The sequence below is a fragment of the Pholcus phalangioides genome, unplaced genomic scaffold (genome assembly GCF_987345545.1).
Source record: "Pholcus phalangioides strain wild (caught in Gottingen) unplaced genomic scaffold, Ppha-v1.0 ptg000067c_1, whole genome shotgun sequence".
In the NCBI taxonomy this organism is placed as follows: Eukaryota; Metazoa; Arthropoda; class Arachnida; order Araneae; family Pholcidae; genus Pholcus; species Pholcus phalangioides.
In genome coordinates this window covers 38,806-61,200 of record NW_028301634.1, presented here as the reverse complement: position 1 = coordinate 61,200, position 22,395 = coordinate 38,806, and the positions used below count along the sequence as shown (strand labels likewise).

The 22,395-nt window shown below is 36.0% G+C and overlaps 1 protein-coding gene across 1 annotated transcript in view; it reads left to right on the top strand.

Moving 5' to 3' along the window:
* LOC149063734 (single-stranded DNA-binding protein-like) overlaps positions 1-21,858 on the top strand; it is a 29,327-nt gene extending 7,469 nt beyond the window's left edge. The window contains exons 5-14 of the mRNA XM_089255669.1: positions 2,217-2,290; positions 3,371-3,447; positions 3,700-3,745; positions 5,756-5,794; positions 6,137-6,200; positions 6,741-6,800; positions 12,805-12,875; positions 13,305-13,392; positions 13,530-13,639; positions 18,401-21,858. Coding sequence (XP_089111795.1) covers positions 2,217-2,290; positions 3,371-3,447; positions 3,700-3,745; positions 5,756-5,794; positions 6,137-6,200; positions 6,741-6,800; positions 12,805-12,875; positions 13,305-13,392; positions 13,530-13,639; positions 18,401-18,511 — 740 coding nt within the window. The 3' untranslated portion in view covers positions 18,512-21,858. The remainder of the gene's footprint in view (positions 1-2,216; positions 2,291-3,370; positions 3,448-3,699; positions 3,746-5,755; positions 5,795-6,136; positions 6,201-6,740; positions 6,801-12,804; positions 12,876-13,304; positions 13,393-13,529; positions 13,640-18,400) is intronic.
* The last annotated feature ends 537 nt before the right edge of the window (positions 21,859-22,395 follow it).

The following is a 22,395-nucleotide window of genomic DNA, read 5'->3' as shown; positions in this document are numbered from 1 at the left end:
TGGGTATGACAAGACAATGCGCCACGGCGTAAACAACTTTACGGGGGAGCAATGCGTCTGACTGAATTTTAATAATCAACTAATCAATTAGAAACTTTGCGGCGAATAAATACATAAAAGCGCATTCTCTAGTGGTACTAACAATGCCGATTTACAAAAGGTGACAACAGCATAATTTGACGTATGCTGCCTCTCGATATAACAGTAATCATATATATCTACATATCATTGTAGAGGGATGTTAGGGCATGATAGGGCAATGTTTTCTTGATCCGCAGATTATCGTTATATCCAGGTTTCACTAATTGTGTGACGGTGTTAAAGAGTTGAATTTTTCCCCTAAAAAGAGTGATCACAAAACTCATTTTTCTGATGTTCAAAAAATAATTTCTTCCTACTAATGCCTATCTGCATATAATTGGTTTCGAAACTTTTATTGGATGGAAAATACAATATATTGATGTATTTTTTCCCGATAGGTTTCATTTCCCCCCAAGCCAGTCCATACGTGCCTAGCTTGTTCACCCCCCAGGGCGCAGTCTTTAGTGAAACTCTGTAAGGAAAAAAGCGGGTTTGAGGTGTTCATGCACATTAGATGGGAGTTCTATAACATGATGCCGTGAATCGAATCTCATTAAAATATACGTAATATCGTCGTTTCGATCTAAAATTCATCGATAGTTCGTCTGGAAGTCCTGATGGGCATTCCCCCCCCCCCTTTCTATTCAGTTGGGAATTGACGTATAACCCTGAGCTGTCTGTCTGTTAGGGCCTGCGCTCCTCATATCCTATTCATGCCAGCATTTTGAATGCCACCCAAACTTTATTCGGAGCTTGTCTGAAATGGATTTCTTTTCATTTTACATGAAAATTTTTCGGACACCCCCCCCCCCATTCGATTAAACTAACCGAAGCACTAAAAATAATGGGTTTTTACGTCCAGTCGCGACTTCATATTACATCACCACGAGAAGGAAATCGATGATAATGATGACGATGTATTTCGTGACCGGAATTAATGTGACGTGTGTTGTGTGCTGTCGGGAATTGGCAGCAGCTGTCAATGTCTGGTTCTGAATATCGGCTTCCCTGTATTAACTGCGTCATTTGTTTGTGGGTAGAGAGGGGGGTGTGAGTGTTAATGCATCAAGTGGAAAGGGAGAACTTTTTTCTCTCTCTACTTGAAATCAATTTACTCCATTAATTACTTGATAAGATTAAGAGCAGTCCTCGAGATGAGCCAAATTGTTTTAAAATGTTCTTTGGGTTCTGATCGATCTGAAAAATTCATGCGGGGACTATCTATAGTCTAGAACAGGAGAGCACAACCTTTTCAGTCCGCGGGCCAGATATGCGACATTCCTGCCGCTCGCGGGCCAACGGCTTGTACCTATATAGCGGGTGACTATATCACTTGTATATTTACGGAACATTTTCGTAATTTTAGCCGTCCCGAATCTTTTACAAAATGTCCCGTTCTCCCCCCCCCCCTCCTCTTATTTTTAACAATGAATTTTTTTCTTTACTAAAATAAGGAATTCCGATTATTTTCATGACTATTATAATTAATTAGTCATCTGAATGTATTCATCTCTCATAACATTATTTCCCGCCATGGGCAAGTTTTCAGTATTTTTAGCGAATAGTTAGCTGTTTTACTTGCTTCTCATGTTTTTTTTGGGAACAAGTCGCAACTTCACTTGCGTTTGACAATTTCTTTGGCTGTAATTGGCATCTATACTTGCACCTGACGATTTTTTGGTGATAATTGGGGATATCCGGTATGGATCCCGTTTTCCTATGAAAGAAATATGGTCAGCCCATTTATTTTTTTTGTGTTGTATGTATTCATGCTTTTAGCCGGAGCCGGAACTTGTGCACCCCTGGTCCAGAAGTAGTCAAGCAAAAATTGAGAAAATCAACATTTTCTTCCCAACAAAAACGTGGCGAAGAAATCATTTGCATCCTTTATAGGATTAGGCAGAAAATTACCATATTTCAAAACCACTGATAGAAAAAAAATACAAAATCACGCACATGATGTACATTAGAAATCTCATCAATAAAAAACGCTTTAAATCCCGAAATTCCAGGGCAAAAGTTAACCAATTCATTTTGCTTTTATATTTATTTGAGTACTTTTGAATCTGTTGTATGATCATAATTAACGTAGCTAATGATGAATTTTCTCTCGGTGAAATGAATATGAATTTCAGGTCCTCCAGGTATGAGCCCAATGAATCCCCGAATGAGTGCACCTAGAGGCCAGCCCCTACCAATGAACCCTGGAGTAAGTTTTTAGATTATCACTGTATCAAAAAAAAAGTAATAAAATAAAATGTTTAATGTTATGTTTATTTGCTCTTATAGAATCAACCTTTAATTTATGAGCCCCAAAGCAGAATATGCCAAAATCTGTGATGACGTCACAGAACAATCAGCAAGTGCTGCTTCTAGATTCTAGAAGAATTTCAAGGAAAAAAGTGGAAAACACTTATGGGAATTTTTACTGTCGAATTTCCAGTTAGCCAAAAAGGATGTTGCGAAACAATTGAAAACATTCTGCTTTGGGGTTCGTGAGTCTGATGTGAATATTCCGGGCCAGATTTCTTCATGGGGGCCCTAAATTTAAACCAACGCATTCACTGTCAACCAAACCAGGGTATTACACTCCTCAAGTCAAAATCCGACTTCATGAATATTAGTAATTTTCTAAGTATTTACACTGAATTCATTAGATTTAGATATACAGAGTTGCCACTACGGATTGTCCGTAGTTTCTACGGACGCTTCATTGCATAGTACATGGGTGAGCTCGCGGAACTTGTGTCGGAAAGAAGGTTTCGTTATTGGCTCCCCGATACTATGAAAACAGGGATGTGGGGGCTGCTAGACGTCCGTATGTACGGCCCACAAGGGCGTATGCTGGTTAGGATTACATTGAATATTCATTAATTATTAACGGGTTCCCTGACCTTGGAATGTTGCTTCGGGAGGGGTACCTCATGTGGCCAGAACCGTCTAGGTTCCAATGCCACTGAGGTGTTATATTTAATGAACTTTAAATTAAAATTTAAAGAATAAAAATAAATTTTTGAATCCCCCCCTCCCATGCCAAAGCTGAACATTCATCACTACTGACGAGCTTTAAACCAATGTTAGCCTGTCTAGATATATCTTTCTTTTCACGCACAAGTTTGTTTTTCCTTCTAAGTATTCAAGTGGTAACAAAATTCTTAGATTTGAAGAAACTGAGCTGTTTTTAGTTCTGTTTCTTCAAGTGTTATGGTGAAGATTCTCGAATATAATTGCAATTGTTTTTAAGTGGGAAAAAGTCTGATTACTCATGTTTTTCTCCATTTCATTTCAGAATTATGGTGGCATGAGACCTCCTCCAAACAGTACTATGGGCCCAGGAGGACCATCCATGCCATCATCAATGTCCATGTAAGTTTATGACATTTAAAGCATCCGTTTAGTTTCAAATTACCCTGTTGCTTCGCTCAGTATTTAGGTATAAAAAAAAATCCCTATAAAACTTTGAGCTGATTTGAGCGAAGCTGTGTCAATTTCAGTGTGCATAATATTCAAACCCTCAATTGTCATGGGGTGTATTTACAATATAGGCATTTGTTTTGTTTAATGTTTTTCTTTTTTCTTAATGAAGATTTGTAATTGTTTGTTTGTTTGTATTTGAAGGCCAGGGGGTCCTGGTGGAAGGCCATGGCAACCTAACACATCAACAGTAAGCCAATACTTTTAGTTCTCCACATTTCTTTCTCTATCAACATTTCCACTTTAGAAGCATCAGTCATATGTAGGGCTGGGATTTTCATACCCAATAGTGCAGGAAAATTCTCTATGAAAAATTCATTTATGCCCTGAAAAAACCGAAAACACACACATGCTCTAAAAAACTGAAAATGTGCCATATGTAGCTAATAAAAGACAATCTTCCTTTTATATTTCTGGTAAGATTAATTTTAGAAAAATTATGTGATAATGAGGAACGTTAATGCAATTGATACTATTAAAAAAAATTAGTTGTTGCTTCGACTGGAATTCCACTTTAGTGCACTAACTAACGTCCATATGTATATTACAGAATCAGTAACACCAGCAGGTTCAACGAAAAGAGATCTTAGGATACACTTCCCCCAGGTCCTCGTACACACACACACCAGCTATTGCCTTGCCCAAAAACTGCAAAAGATGCGAAAATATTGAGGCCTTGTTATCTATGTGACCTGCCCAGAATCAATTGGGTGATCGAATTCACAGCCATGTTGGGGGGGGGGGGACAATGGGAATTGATCTTGAGGACAAGATTAGCTTGCAACAAGTCTCCTCGTGAACATTTCATTTCCAGCTTGGAGAAAAGGGAGAAGGAATTGATAGTGTCAATAGAATGAATGTACAGATGTCCAGAACACCATGACCCACTCCTTTTTATCTTGTCCTTTGTCTCTTTCAGTAGGGAATTGCTGTGGTGAGTGAGGGATCACTCATGTTGAAGGACTCGCATAGTGAGGACCCTGGTTTGTACCCTAATGTTGACCTAGTGACTGTCGGCTGAAGTTGGTTTTCTGTGGTTCCCAACTTCAAGGTGCGAATGCAAGCCGATCTTCCCGTTAAAAAGTCTTGCCACAGAGAGCGACAGGCCTGCAACGGTAAAATCTGCTATCATTGCATTTAACACATAGTAGATGGCAGATGGAAGCACTATAACAAACATTACGCAGGTTAAAAAACTTCACATTAGATTCACAACATTAACACACACACATTTCAATTTGTACCGATTCTATAAAAGTTCTACAGAGGAATGTGGACAAAGTGCATTTGTGGTGGGGTAGTAGTAAATTGCTATCGCAACTAGCTGACCTACCTATTCAGATTCATAAAGTTTTACACTATGCCACTGGGTGCCCAGAAACAAAAAGTTCAGTTTTAGTAAAATGCAGAAACAAAACAGGCATATCTAGAAACACAGGGCTGTGTGCTTGCATGTGTGTGCATGCACGCACAGCCCTGCAAACTTACAACCTCACTACATACTTATCACTACTACACGTCTTCACAACAAGATGTTTGCACGGGCTGAGAATGTGGACCTTATGTATTTCGCCATCGCTAACCTGTTGCCTCTCAATAACAAGACACTACCCACCACTGAGAAGGTAAATGACCAAAAAAGAGGATGGCCCCTCAGTTGAGTAGACGAGTCAGAGACCATGACAAAGGATAAGGAGGAGCTGGTGGCTCTCTATGAACCGACGTGTGCAGGGACGTTCTTAAAACTAATGCACGATTCCAGATTTTATCAAGACTTATTATGCGCAGCATTGATGATTTACATATTTATCTATTCAAGATTTATTGTGATACACTCATCTTTCAGGACTGCTTCGATATCTATGAGATGTGAAGCGGGGTGTGTCTGGTCCTTCAATATTCAAAGTAGGAGTTTAAGATGGTTGGGGAAAAAATTTTCAATTGAAAATGCTGAAATATGCAAAAAACATGCTAGAGAAAAAAATGGAAATATACCTCAAAAAGACTCATGAAAAACGCCTTAAAATGACTGAAAAGCATGAAAAATACTCTATCAAGTAAAAAATAACGATATGAATATGTAAAGTCATAGAAATCCTAGCCCTACTCGTATTCATCTAATGCTTAGTTTAAGGATTTTTAAAAGTTGATTTTTATTTATGCTTATTATATACACGTTCTTTTTTTATTTCCATTTCAGATGAATTATTCCTCAGCATCTCCTGGAAGCCATTATGGGGTGAGTTATCACAGAATTTTTGTTTTTCTATTGTGTTATGTTATATTCCAAGCCCATACACTGCATAAGACAGTAAGTGTAAATTAGTGTATGCTGGTTCAAGCGTAATTGAGCGAATGTTTATTTTTTTTCCCCCAAATGACTAAGTTGCTACATCAGATTTATGCTTTTTAAAGTTTTCCCTCAATCCATAGAGCATAAAAATATGAATCGGCAGTCACTATTTATTGCAATAGAGATTTTCAAAGACATTTTCCAGTTGCTCTCAGTAGTAGAATTTCAAACTTCCTTGTGTTATTTTAATGACTAATGATGTGGGTCTTTGTCTTCTTTGCTCTTCAGGGTCCTCCAGTGTCTGGTTCTGGTCCCCCTGGTCCAGGAACACCAATCATGCAAAGTCCACAAGGTGAGTATCAGTCACTTATCTTCCATGTTTCTTTGATGAAATGTCAATCTCTTTTTATGGAGAAGTTTTTTTATTTATTTGAATAGTGATTTAAACATGACCGATATTTTATTTTCATTGTGTTTGTCATAATGTTTGTTTTATTTTTGTTTTCAAACACTCATTCTATCGAATATTTTTCTTGTATATTTGCATGTGCGATTTCAATGTCAGTTTTTTTTGTTTTTTTTTGTGTGAGTGTACTTTGTTTTTATAGTCTAGTGCATTTTCCAGTCAATAGGAGCTTCATACGGTTACTGCTAAATATTAGTGCTTTGCCAACAAATTTTAGCTACATTAAATCATTGCGTATCTTATCTCAAACAAATTCCATGGTAATGGAAGTTTGTTTGATACGTATGTTGCAGTCAAACTGCATGAAGCTCCTATGAATTCGAATGGGTTTGACTGGATTTTTCACTCATCAGGCTATCAGTCAAATCTCGTTATTACAGCTTCTGTTTCGTGCACTTACATCGCACCTTCATATGTTGTTTTCAGGTTCCTCCGATCCATATTCTCCTGCCAGCCATAGGATGAACGCATCCACTCCACGAAGAGGTGAATAAGTCAAAATAATGGGAAAGCAAAATTTGATCTTATTAAAAAAAAAACTTGAATAATAAAAAAGCTGCTAGCTTTTGGCGTTTTCTTTATTTTCCGCAATATCACAATATCTACCTTTTCATTTCAACCTCTTCATTCATACCGTAATTTATGCCCAATTAACGTGCACGGCTTATGCTGCTCGGATTTTGCCATTTCGTACATCTATAAATGTGTGTGTGCATCTCGTGCACGGGAAATGGAAACAGTTCAGTTATTATGATTGGATCAGAGAGGGATTATGGGAACACAGCAGTACGAAATGGCAAGTTTTGTGTAGCATAAGCTCCCCCCTTCCTTCTCTAATCATATTTTCTTTTACTGTGTGGAATAAAAAAAAGCAGGTTATGGACTAATTTCACGTTATTTTATCCTCCAGGTTCATTTGAATAACACTGGTGTAATGTCGGTGCATTCACTTCTTTTTTCTTTTGTTTTTGGTTTGTTTACTTTACTAATTTGTTTACTAATATTTGTTTTGCAGATTCTCCCAATTATGGTGTCCTTCGGCATTTTATATACACATATAACATCTTCTTTTTTTTCACCCCGTTAGTCACGCATATGCAACATGTATATTTATATATAACAAAGCAAATATATTTTTGTTTTTATACTTTGGTGTAGGAAGTGCTAATGCTGTTTCCATTGCATGTTTTTCATGTTTAAATGCACAGGTTTATGTTTGTTTCCTTTCTATGGAAGTTTTTTTTCTCTTTCGAATGCGAGTGTGGTGCAAGTACATTTTTTTATGCATGTGCTTGGAATTTTTTCATCTCAAATTCATAGGTTTTATAACAAACTAATGATACTTAACTTCCAAGAAATTTGATTATCCGAGTGTTTAACCTGCTGGTTTTTACAAGTAATGCAATTTTTGGTTGTTTAAAAATGAGGAAATTTACCATCCAATCATTTATGTTGTCGAGAAGAATTTTTCACATTTAATTTTATTAAAAAATTTTTTGGTTTTCAGTTTTCTCGGATAATTAAATTTTTGCTTGAATTGTGTGTTTTCTGAAACTGATTATACATTAAAGTACAATGTAACAGTCAGTACTGTTAACTGGAGTGACTTTGTCCAGTTTTTAAAATTTTAATTAAAAAATTTCATGGTTTGTAGATATGATTTATGTAGGGTTAACAGATGTCTTCTTTTTGATGTCATTTCATGCTGGTCATTATGCTGGGTGACTTTGCCCATATCCTGATTTGTGTATATGAACAGCTATGAGTGGATTTAGGGTGATGTGACCAACAAGGAGTGTCAGGAGAGAACCACAATGACGACTAAAATGATGCAAAATGGCGCAATGATTTTTATTTTTAAAACATCAGACTTAATTATGATTCTACCTTAAAGTGGATCCCCGAAACATAATGAATTAGGAAATTACACATTAAAGTTAAAATTAAACTTATATGTTATTATAAGGATGCAAGCTTTCTTGGAAAAAATGAAAAACTAATTCAAATTTTGAACATAACGAAGGAGAAAATAGGAAAAATTAACTGATCCCCTCCAGCAGCTGTTGCTAACAGTCATTTGGTTTCATCATCATCATTTGGCGTCCCATAAGGGAAAAGCCTAGGCAAATTTTGCCAAATGTCATTTGGTTTCACTGCAATATAAGTATTTAAACACAGAAAACAACTTGGCATAGTTCAAAGCTCCAAGCATGTTTTATCTTTAGGAAATACATTAAATCTAATATTGAAAGAAAAGGGAAACAAAATCTGGAATCAAAAGGGAAACGTTTGAGTTAAGGGACTAAAAGCTACATGTTGAATGGTTCCCACAGAGGGTGGAAGGACCCACTGAAAATAAAAATCTTTAAGTAAGATGCAAAACCAATGCAAAATCCAATTGCTTTACGATCTTCTTTAAGGAAGACTGCTATATATTGGCGCATTATTTTTAAAACTTTTTCTGTCAACATTTACCATAAAATTTCATTAAATTCATTTTTAGTAAATGTGCACAACAAGGGGGGTCTTGTACCTTGGAACAGGGTAAAATCACAAAGATAAAAAAAACAAATGTTACAGGAAAAATAATACATAAGTATTTTCTATATAAAATTATATGTTGAAGTATAAAACATCAAAGTAATGACACAAATATGACTATTAATGTGTATACACAAAATTGACAATAAAAATGGTAAAAATTTATTTAGGTGAAATGCATACTTAGTCTTTATTATACTTGTAGAAACTAAAATTATGTTTCTAAATCTTCAGTTATGTTAGTTCCTTTGATGATCTGCATTCATGGCCTCCACAAGGGTGAGGCTCACTGAGCCTCGGGACAGTTACCATCATTTTTTGTTTTTTTATGCTATAAATTCACTATAGAATGGCCCGTGAGAAGTCTGGCTTGGAGGCCAGCCAAAGATCCCGGCCTAGGAGCCCTTCTCCAGAATATGGGAGCGATGTCTACATCACAGATATTATATTGTATCTCTAATGCAATCACGCATTAGAGATACAATATACATGGATGTCAACATTTTCTGCATTTGGCACCTATAAACAATAAAATACTTTCTAAACTCTCTTCCTGAGGAAATTCATTTGGTGACACATCCCACACTGTAAACTGTTTTTTCCTAACAAATTTGACTAGGAACGAACCGGCGGTTGATGGAAGAGGAAAAAATGGAAATAACTGAAGTTTTCGTTAGGAAAAAGTGCAGAAATAAAATTTAAAATATGAATTGCATTTAAGAGCAAAAAATGAAGTAATAAAATTAGTGTAAGTTGAGTATTCCCAGGTAAACTAGGTAAATTTCAAGTTTTATACTGTTCCAAGGTACCTGATGCTCTATCATTTGGGAAAAATATTAATAGCATTTTTCATGATTCTTGGTATATATGAATGAGCAATTGGTATGGTCTATCAGGAGAATTGCATAGATTATAATTACTAAATAAATAGTTCACTTGACTTTTGAAATGCTGAGAAGAAACAAGAACACAATTTTTTTTTACTTTATGTGCCTACTTGCGAAATCTCTGTCAATGCCATAGACAAAAAGCTGAAACCATATTCAGTTTTGTGAGGTTATGTATTTCTAATCTCTTGCACACCAAAAACATCAGTTAGAAAGCAATATTGTCAAAACTATTTCAAGTGTTTCAAGGTTTACTACACTGCTCAAAACAATTAGGGGAGCAAGCAAAAAAGTGAAGAAAACCGTGCGAGACAGCCACGTATTGGTATACAATGGATAGTACACGCGTATCAATGCGCAATACAGAAAGAAAGACGTAAAAAAATTTGGAATTAAGCTTTAATTCTTTGAAAATATGGAAAAAACATGAAAAGATGATTTAGGGCAACAATTTGGTTACATGTAAACGATAAAAAAAAGGTACTGTTTAGACATGATGCATGAGTTTTAATAGGGCGTGTGGTCTCCTCGAGCAGCTAAGACTGCTGCACACCTGTTTGCCATGGATGCGATGAGGTCATTGATCAGACTTTGGGGAATACTGTTCCACTCCTCAAGAAGTGCAATCTGCTAGTCTCGGACAGTAACAGGCGGCCTTGGTCGCGCAGCAATGCGTCGTCCGAACATGTTTTGAATCAGGTCAGGAGAGCACGCTGGCCATTCCATACGCTGTATTGTTTCAGCTTCAAGCATGTTCTCCACCAGACGAGCTCTATGCGGTCGGGCATTATCATCCTGGAAAACAAAGGAATCTCCAATGGCTCCAGCGTAAGGGATGACATGAGGTCGCAGTATCTCGTCTGCATACCTTCAGGCCGTCAAAGTGCAGGTCCGTACGTCCGCCTATGCTGATTCCACCCCATACCATCCAACCAGCTCGTCTGTATTGTGACCTTTCATGAACGAATGCGGGGTTATTTCGAGTGCCCCTGTCCCTCCATACCAGAACACGTCGGGTGTCACACTCCAGACTGAATCGGGACTCGTCTGTAAACAGCACTTGCCTCCAATCATGTTGCTCCCAATCTCGATGTTCAGCAGCCCATCTTCTTCGGGCCGCACGGTGGCGTGGGGTCAACGGAATGCAGACCATTGGCCTACGTGCATAGAGCCCTCCCTCATGAAGCCGATTACGTACTGTTTGGCTGGACACCCTTCGTCCTGTTGCCAAGAGCAACTGTCTTTGCAGCTGCGTAGCATTCCCTGTTCTGTTTCGACGGGCTGTTAACCGTACATACCGGTCATCAGTTGCTGTAGTGGCGCGTGGCCGACCTTGCTCTGGTCGACGTCTAACATTTCCTGTTTCTTGGAATCGATTCCACAGCCTTGCAACAACACTTCTGGCGACTCCAACAGCGTCCGCGACACTACGTTGTGTTTGCCCGGATTCCAGTCTGCCTATAACACGCCATGCCATGGATTCCGGTAAATCACGTTGTTGAGACATCCTCAAGTCACCTTGTCTCAAAAAAAAAATACTGCGCAATCAAATTTCACAGTTCCGGCAGTAAAACAGACGTTTCTGCAACATCCCGATTTCTGCCCTTATCTCATTTTTCTGGTTTTTGACGTCATGAACTTTGATTTGCATATGAAGTTTTCTTCTTCCGTGTCCTGCTAGGCTTTAAATTATGGATGATTCATTTTATGTTACTTATCGGTATATATCTTTGCGTAATTTTGTTAAAACCATGTGCTCCCCCTAATTGTTTTGAGCAGTGTATATTCAAGGTACAATATTTTTCCCCTACATCTACTACAACCGTAGGGGATTCACCTCGTTATCAAAAAGACTGCACAAATGAAAGTTTGAGGTCTACAAATTTTTCTTGTATTGAATCTTGTTTAAAAAAACCGGCTGATTAGTGGTACCAGTTATCAGGAAACGCAACTGAACCTCAGGTCACCTCATTTACATGTAAAGCGAAAGCCTGAATCTCTGCAGTGCCACAAACAGTCGACTAAGTTTTTCACTGCCGGAAAACATTTTTTTTGTTTCTTTGAAACCTGGCAAAGTCACCCTAGTTGATGTGATATCTTTTAGTTTGTATAGTTTGATGAGTTCTCAGATTTGATACTGTTGCTATATTGCTGGTGCTTCTCAAAAACTTGATGCTGAAAGTATTTCAAAATACTGTAAGGCAGTCTCCATTATTTCGAAGAACATATCGGCAAAAAGAAAATTTTTTGCATTGTTTTCAACAACAAAATGAATTATTTTTCCATTTTTAAATTTAAGAAATAATGATACGATTTTTCTTGTAAAAACTAACATGAATATATGAATTGTGCTATTAGCCATGGATTATGTTTATAGCATTTGGGATAGTTGAAGATAATGGCCTATATATAGTCAGTCCACGAGCCAAAGTCAAAAATGAGCTTAATTTATACTGCCAGGGTTGACTATGTTTTTTGTGTGTACAGTTTCATGCATAGATCAAGAATATATGTGATGATAGCTATGTCAAAGTGGTTACTTTATGTAAAAAATATAGTTTTTACTATAAAAATTGCCTTTTTTCCCTAAAAATAGTAAGAAGGTACCAATCAAGGTGGCACATGCTATCAGTGTATTTATTTTAATACAAGAAAAAACACAGCACGTGCCACCCTGATTGGTACCTTTTTACTATTTTTTTTTAGGAAAACATTTTGCTATAAAAATGATTTTTTCATGCAAATACCACTTAGACATTACCATCACATAATGTTTTCGATCTAAGCATAAAACCATACAAGAAAAACATAGTCAACATTTGCCACCCCAGGTGGTGCCAAAACAAAGTAGTTGGCTTATGGACTAACAATAGAAAATGCAATTTACATTTTTTTCCTCGATAAGGATATGGATAAGCGATCCTTTTCACGTATCTTCAAATACTTTCAGTGCCATAAGATTCTTATGTTTCATATTTTATTTTGCTCTGTCATGGTAGTTTACACTTTCCCATAGAGGTTTCATTAAAACAGCTAATCACCATTTTTTTTTTTCTTCTTAGATTCGACGAGTTCGGGTGGCGATAGTATGTATGCGATGATGAAGCCTGTACCTGGAGGTAGTATACCTGGGGTAAGTAATTTTTACGAAGTAAAATTATAAACAAATGCATCTCAAGCTGTCCTCGCACTGGGGTGAACATGTCAGGCATACATATACAAGGAAAAGTCAATAGATAAGAAGCAAACCAATTTTTTTGGGGGGCAAAATATGCTGATCATCTTGTTGATGGTGAGTTAGTTTATTGGGTGATGTTATACAATTAGGTACACATTCTATCATGGATGCTCACAGAATATGGAAATATTGTTTGGGAGTGCTAAAAAGGTTGAGTAACATTTGAATAAATAGATTTCTCTTGTTACCTCGCCATACAGTTAATTTGTTAGTTGAAAAAACCATCTAATTGTTGGGACCATAAACCACCCAAACCCTGTAATTGTTTGAAAAAACCATCTTATATACAATGCATTTATTAATGGGAATGTTTTTTTTTTACAGTTCCCCATGGGACCTGGACCTGAAGGACCAATGGGACCCATGGGACCTGAAATGGGGCCGCCAGTCATGAATGGAATATCTTCTGCGGGTGAGAATCTATTCAATTAGTTGTCATGGATATAACCATGGCTGAGATCAAGACTATCACGGAAATATAGAGCTGTGTTTCTACACTCTCTCACACAAAAGACTGCTTGAAATTACAAATTGATTTTTATTTCATAGGAGATGCCCTAGATGGTATGAAAAACTCTCCAGCAAATGGTCCTGGTACCCCGAGGGAAGAAGGGCCTCCGATGGGAGATTATGGTCTACCTGGTTACGGTCAAGAGAATGTGAGTGAAGTTTCTCTTTAAATAATCTTATTCAAGGTGTCTTATACAGTGAAACCTGTATGAAACGGAATATCATTATCAGTCCCTTGACATTCTGTTTTAGACAAATTTCTGCTTTATAAAGGTGCAAATCAGAGCACTAATCACTGAATAGACTATATTTTTATTCCGTTTAAGACACTGTTTTAGACAGGTTTCTGTTGATGCTATGGAATGCAATTTCCGTATTGAGCAGAGTGCCCTTATGCTGTAATGTGGACTACTTGTCAGTTGCTATTTGGCCGTCATCTTTGTTATAATCCCACTTTATATTATACATAATGTGTGTCTATGGATTCTTTCACCTTCACAGACGTTAAGAGGTTATGGGCTTCAGGCATACACCCATAGACCTTAATAAAAGGGAGGATTCATTTTTGAGATAAGAAACAACGTAGTGACGAAAGAGATGGCGGCGGTTACATTCGGGAAGATCGAAGCACTAGGAAAAAGCAATTACGATACATGACGCATAAAATGAAAGCTTTACTAGTGAAAAACAATGAATGGACATACGTCATGGGTGAATGACCTACTGAGGGAGCAGAACTCTCAAGATGGGAAAATGGGGACGATAAGGCAAAAGTGGACATTATTCTTTCAATCCAGCTGTTGGAGTTGAAGCAAGTAAAGAAATGTGAAACTGCAAAGGAAATATGGCAGAAGCTCGAGGACATTTATCAGTGGAAAGGTCCTGCTCGTAAAGAAAACTCTTCTGAAGTTGTTACTACATCTAAAAATGAAACCAGAATCAGATGTTCAAGACCATCTGCGAAACTTTTTTGATGTTGATTGACTCGAGGAACTGGACATACATATCGACAACGATTTGCTGACTATCATGCTGTTGTATAGTCTCCCGGAGAACTTCGAGAACTTTTGTTGTGCAATTGAATCACGAGACGACCAGCCGAAACCAGACGCATTACGGATAAAATTTAACGAAGAGTTCGTTACACGTGGTGTTAGTAATCAACGGCAAAGTGATTGTGCTTTTTCGGTACATGCCAAGAAGAAATTGTTCACGAAAAGAAAGCAGTTTCGGTGCTTCCGGTGTAACAAGGTAGGCCATAAAATTTCAGAGTGTTATTTGAATAAAGATAAATAGAAAGAGCCATCGAAACACACCAGCAGTGGGTCTGATGACAGATAAATTGGAAACTAATACGGTAGGCTCTTTTGAAACTGGTCTATAGTGTTTGGATAGTGGCTGTACGAGTCATATATATGTGCAAGGATCAGAAGGAATTTGGAAACTTCGACGATAAGCAACGTGAAACTGGCGGATAGTGGACATACTCAAGTACTTGTAAAAGGCAAGGTGGATATCAAGACAAAAATCAACGGTCGAGATGGTGAGGCATATATGGAAAGCGCGTTTTATGTTCCCGACCTGCATACGAATTTGATGTCTGTGGTGAAAGTTCTTTTTACAAGAACTTACGGTGACTTTCAGCAGGGAGAAAGTCGTCTTATGGAATGCTAGCTCTAAAACACGTATGATTGTTGACAGAATCGGAGACTAGTGTTTCCTACGGAGCAGTGAAATGGCAACTACAGCAAGTAAGCTAACTACAAGCAATCTTTCAACTCGCGAACAAAAGGGAAGTTGATCCCACGAGATGGCATGAAAGAATGGGTCATCTAAATGTTTGTGATATCGAGAGGGCTGTGAATCAGTGGTTTGGTCAACGTGAATTTTCCGGACGATTTTGTGTGTGAAACCTGCATTGAAGGAAAGCTGAGCCGAGCATCTTTTCCGAATCGTGCCATGAGATGTTCAGAGAAGCTTGGGATCATTCGCTCCGATATTTTTGTCCTATGCGAACACAATCAAAAGGTAAAGCTTCTTATTTCATAACGTTTATTGCCGATCATTCACGTTGATGTGAGGTTAGATTTTTGAAACACAAAAGCGAGGCGCTTGCTGCTTTCAAATCTGTGAAAGCATTGATGGAAAAGAAAACTAGTTGTAAAATTAAGGTGCTGCAATCAGATAACGGTGGTGAATATTTAAGTGAGGAATTCAATGACTATTTGAAGAGTGAAGGAATTACTAAGTGTTAAAAATACTCCTAGGCAAAATGGAGTTTCTGAGAGGAAAAATCGTACGCTGTTAGACATGGCTCAATGTTCTTTGATTCAATCGAAGTTGCCTACTTCTTTTTGGGCTGAAGCCATATAAACGGCAAATTATATCAGAAACAGATGTCCTTCAAGTACTCTTGATTACAAGACGCCATTTGAAATTTGGAATGGCCAAATTCCTGATGTGAGCTATTTCAAAGTCTTCTGCTGCAAAGCATATGTTTGAAATAATTACAAAAGTAGGGGGTAAATTTGAAGCTCCAGTAAAACGAGGTGTATTTGTTGGATACTCTGAAGAATCAAAAGCTTTTCGTATTTGGCTGACTGATGAAAAACGAATGGAAATATCTAGAAGTGTCAAGTTTTTCGAGACTTTTACGGACATTGCTGGTGAGCGATTCAAGGACTTCGAACCCGAAAATCAGTCAAAATCCGAAAATCGTGAAATTGAAATACCACTACTCCAGGTCAACCCCGATGATGGTGTTTGCGAAGAATCTGAAGATGCCAATGGAGATACGAGTGCTGACAAGACTGTGACCAGCAGTTCAATGAGGCATGGCAGAGGACGATCGAAGACGATTCATACCGGTTCAAGAGGACGCCATCGGAAGCGGTATCAAACAGTGGATTGTGATACAGCTCAGACAGCCGAGATACCCGTTGACTCAGCACTATCTTCTTTGAACTCAGGGGAATGGAAAAATGCATTAGCTGAAGAACTGAAGTGTATTTTAAATGATGATACATGAGTAATAGTTGATTATCCTGAGAACTGTAATATAATTGGTAGTAGATTTGTGTTGTGGCAAATAAGTATAATGCTGATGGATCTTTAAATCGTAGAAAAGCTAGGCTAGTTGGTCAAGGTTTTAATCAAAAACCTGGTGTAGATTTTGGCGAAACGTTTGCACCTGTTGCTTGCTAAAGCTCTATCAGATTGTTAATGACTATAGCTTTAAAACTGAATGTTAATGTGGACCATTTTGATATTACAACTGCATTTTTAAATGATACTTTTGAAGAAAATATTTTTGTGGAATGTCCCCTCAATATTTGATTGACATATTATGTGATATTGCTTATGCTGAAAAGGATCATGATTTAGTTGCGAAAGCTAAAAATATGTTGAACGAATTATCAAGTAGTAACAAAGTATACAAATTGGTCAAAACATTATATGGTTTGAAACAGTCTGGGCAACGCTGGTTCTTGAAACTTGATCGAATTTTGAAATGTTTTGGTTTTGATAATACTGTTACTGATATCCTTGTGTATATTTTATGTCACGTAAAGGTAAGTTAACTATTTTAACTGTATATGAGGATGATATATTCTGGTATTTTCTCAAGATTGTGATACAATTTTTGAATTGAATGAGCATTTGAAAAGGGAATTATCTGTTAAATACATGGGACTAGTCAAACATTGTCTTGGTGTGGAGTTCAACCAGAAAAATGGAGAAATTTCAATGGTTCAATCTGGTTATATTAGAGATCTTTTAGATCGTTTTAACATGGCAGATTGTAATCCAGTTTCAACTCCAATAGACATTAGCACAAAGCTCAAAAAGTCTGACGGTAATGAAGAAATTGATTTTCCTTACAGGGAATTCGTTGGGGCTTTGATGTATTTAGCTGTTTGTACTAGACCAGATATTGCTCATGCAGTCAGTATTTAACATGTTTCATTAACATGTTTAAATTACCTAAGTCAATATTTAACGTGTTTTGATAATTCTCACTGTATCGCTGCAAAACGTGTGTTGAGATATTTGAAGAAAACATTTAGTTATGGTTTAATTTATGAACGTTGCAATGATTGTTTATATGGTTATACAGATGCAGATTGGAGAAATGATAATAATGATCGTAAATCTTACACTGGATATTGTTTTGTACTAAGTGGAACTGTAATTTCATGGGAATCCTGTAAACAAAAAAACTGTTGCTGTAAGTTCAACTGAAGCGGAGTACATGGCACTCACAGAAGGAGTTAAGGAAGCCATTTATTTACAAAAAGGGATTTCAGAGTTAGGAATGCATGATATATGTGAAATTAAAATATTTGTTGATAATCGTAGTTCCATAAAGTTAGCCGAAAACTCTGTGTATCATAGTCGCACTAAACATATCGATATCCAACATCATTTTGCTAGAGATGCTTTAAATGAAAATATTATATCATTAGAATATGTGTCCACAACTAAGATGGGAGGTGATATTTTAACCAAAGGTCTCCCACTATGTAAACACGTCAACTGTCTGAAATTGCTTAGTTTTACGTAATGTTTCTGAATTACAGTTTTTGTAAGCAATGCAAATTTGCATTCAGGGGGAGTGTTGATGCTATGTAATGTAATTTTCGTATTGAGCACAGCGCCCTCATGCGGTAATATGGACTACTTGTCAGTTTGTCAGTTGCTATTTGGCCATCGTACTGTATGCACGTTTGTATCTTTGTTATAACCCCGCTTTACTTTATTATGCGTAGTAAATGTTTATATTATACATAATGTGTCTTTATGGATTCTTTCACAGACGTTGAGTTTTGCTGTAATTTGCAAATTTATTTAGATTCTAGTTTTTCTTCTTTTGAATACCAAGGTAATGATTTTCTTTTCTCTCTTTCTAGGACCAAAACGAATCAGCTGCAATCCTCAAAATTAAAGAAAGTATGCAAGAAGAAGCAAAAAGGTTTGAAAAGGATACTCCGACGGAGCATCCGGACTATTTCATGCAATAAATTTGTGAATCAGTGATTTTTTTTTTCCTCCAGAGTGCAACATTATAATTAAAATATTGAAATTTGTGAAACAAAAACTGACGAGAACGAAAGTGTGTGAATTGCGATTCCTCTAAAGACTTCAATTCTGTAATGAAGAAAAAGTGAGCCAGTGTGAAAGAGGTGAAAGGAAAACAACATAATCATATCTCTTTATTTCATCAGAGTCACGACGACCCTTCTGTGGAAATAAAACTTGTGCAGCTTCGTGGCTGCCGTCATGGCACAGCGTCAGTGTAGTTATATATATAAAAATATACATATTATATATATATATATATATATAGCTTGAGTTTCTATTCTACAATGTCTTCTCATGTTCAAAACAACTCGAAGTATAGAAAACAACAAAAGGAGAGGCAGAAAAGTCTTTGGTTTCATTGTCATCTCATTGTATGAATCAGCATATAGTATTTTTCATCACCGACTCATCAGCCACGTTCACCGAGTAACTAAACGAAGAAGGAAAGACTGTGATCTCGCTAATGAACTTTGCTCCATGTGAAACATCCATTTTATCTGAGTTTTCTTTTTTAAAAATACATACATATATATCAATAGCATTTATACAGATTCAATATACACATCTTGGTCCATATGCTGATGAAAATCTGTAACGTTTTCAGACAATACAAATTTCTGTATAGTTTTTAGCACATTTTTTTTTCTTAAGCGTTCTGTTTACTGAGGTGAATTCAGATCAACGAAATTCCTCATTCTATGAACAAAAAAGAAAAAAAAATCTCAGTGAATGGTCACTGCTTCTTCAAATGAACTTAGTAATACTTTCATCTCCTGATCAAAATGAAATGCATCAGGCTTATTTTTTCCCATCTGATCCAAGTATAGGGTAAGACTGAAAATCACCCAGTTAATATCTGCACGATTGCACAAATTTCATTCAATCGCAGTTAGAATAGATGATACTGGACCCCTTTACATGTTCAATTATTTAGAAACTTTGATTTTGGATAATCACACACAAGGGTTTGCTGTTCTGTAATCTTATGCTAATGTTATAATAAGTGAAGAATTAATGTGAATCTATTGGTTACATTTTGTCCGAATTCATTAATTGCATTTATATCGTGATGATCTGAGTGAATAGATTTTGATCAAATTTTGCTTCGAATCAATATGTTTGATAGGACCAAGAGGCTAACAATATCTTGTTTCATCAGCTGCCTAAAATGAAATGAATAAGTTTATATCTTTGCTTTGATAGTGACAGCAACAGTAAATTTCAGTTTACATGAAGGTGAAGTTTCTTGGATCAGGTGGGAAAAAGAAAAAAATGTATTAGCTTCCTGCCCCCCTCAGAAAACACAACAAATCATCAAAACTGTTTTAAACACTTAGTATTAGGAGAGAAAAAAATTTTCGAAGCATTTTGGGAACAATTTTCATATCGAATAATGTATGAATTTCATGTGAATGTGTGTGTGCGTGCGTGTTGTGCATATTAGAAAGACTCGTTACTTCCACTAGAGTTACCAAAACCTAACTCTAGTTAGTCTTTTTGGTGACTGATTAAATCAATAAAGAGAGAGATCAATGCGTTTTTAGGTTAAAATAAGAATCGATTAGTAATTTGAATATATCAAAATGAACAAAACCTATATGTGTTGACGGATACAATATCTAAGTCTTTGATAAGCATCGAGATTGATCAGTCTCTTTTAGTTTTAGTATGGTATCATTATATAAAGTTCATATCACATTTTGATGCTTTAAATTTTTCAAAATATTAAGTGAAACGTTTCGTTTCAATTTACCCATTTGTGCCCATGGGTATTTTTTCCAAAAAACCTTGCAACACATACATTTTCTTGTTAAGCTGCAATCAAATGAGTACAGCAGGTACAAATGGGATAAAAACATGCTTAATTCTTTTCTTTTTTTTATGCTGAGAATTTAGGCATTTTGATAATCCATTTTGTTAGAAATATGTGTTTCAACGATTTGTTTCGTTTTGTCTTTACTTTTGGATTTACAATTTTCTCATTCAAGAAAAGGGATTTCTTTTTATCTAAAAAACAAATTACCTCATCGTTATCTTTTAAGATGTTATTTAGACACGAATAAGTAAGAAAGAGACTGAGAGATCAAAATTTCGTAATTAAAAAGATAAAAAGACTGCTATCATGTGCTCTCAACAAATGTACATATATATAAATATACATAACATGTATACTATAATATACATACAATTTATTAAGAAGAAAACTTTGTAAATAGTCGTCACGGTTTCATATGCTTGGAAACAAATGAAATAAAAGTGTACAGATTCCATTGAATTTCAAAGCGAATAGTAAAGATGGTATCGTAAATTTTCTGAAAATTCAAAATTTCATGGGAAGACTAGAGATGTAAAATTCTCAATAATAATCTTTTGAAGAATATTCTCTGGAATACAAATGCCACAACAGGCAAAATGCCCAATGAGGCTGAAGAAAGTTGCCTATAAAAATGTGGATGTCAAGTATGGGAAAAGACAAATTTTGGTTTTTCGAGTGCATAAATCTGTTCTTGCAAAATAAAACACTTTATTTACCTGTTTGTAAAGTTCTCCGGTAACTTTTCAAATAATAAAATAAAACTCCTTCTCTGTCGATTTCAATAATACTTTTTCATTCAAAAAAATTACACTCCAACTCCAAGTTTTTATTTACAACACTCCATCTCCAATTAATAGATTAATTGATTTGTGAATACTTTTGATGACTGTAACTTCTGGTAATTGCAGACCTGTGTAAGCTTATGATCAACTTTTTCAATGTATTAGTTCAGACATTTCTTTATAATCTGGTCCAAATCCTGTTAACAATCAAGACTGTGTTTCTATGAAATATGGTACATAGTCTTATCAAGATATCTTTAGATATTTATTCATGAACTGAATTGAGTTGAAAACTTTCAGCGATTTCAAATTACTTTAACTACAAATAGTTTATAGAACTTTTTATGTCAGAAATACACCGATTTTTGTGCTGTGCATGTGGGAGGTGATGATAATTTGACATTATTTTAATTTGTGCAATAATTATTTTTTCCTAAAAGATTAATTTTGAACCATAAAAATACACGTCTTTTTTTTTTATATTATACACATTTCAGTTTTCGGATATATGTATAAAAACCATTTGATCAAAGCCTATGTTTAACATTATGTCGAGAAGAGCGGAAAAGTCAATGGAAATTTGTGTAAAATAAGATAATGAAAGGAAACAATCTATTTTCCTCAAAGAGGGGGAAAAACAATGAGAATCACTTTCTAGGTCTTGTACATTATTAAAAACTCATAATTATTGGATGCTTGTTTCATTGGCTCATTTTTATTATTTTTACGCAACTTATGAATTGTTCAATCAAATCAGATATTGTTCGCGCTACAGTTAAATACCAAACAGACATGTAAAAAAGAAAAATAGCCACAAGGAGACCAAAGATTCCAGGCAGGTCATTACAATAACTTTCCAATTTAAAATAAAACTTGTAATTAAAAGTTTATTAAATGAAATCTCAAAATTTTTTACATATACTTATAACAGTTGTTACCAACAAAGCAAATGCCGATGGGAAAACAAACTAATGAAATAAAATGAAGAAAAATCAAGGGGAGGATGCTGGGACAAGTAGAACAGTTTGGTTATAATCAAGAGTGGATAATACGGACCATCCCATAATTAGACTCGATTCTTCGTGAAAAACGTTTATCAAAAAGTGTTTTCTGATTTAGGATCGGACGAATATTTTGAGAGTTAAAACGTTTTGTAGCGGCAGTTACGCGCGAAGCAATGTCGAAAGTGAATTTAATTCCTAACAGATGCTCGGAGCTTTTTGAA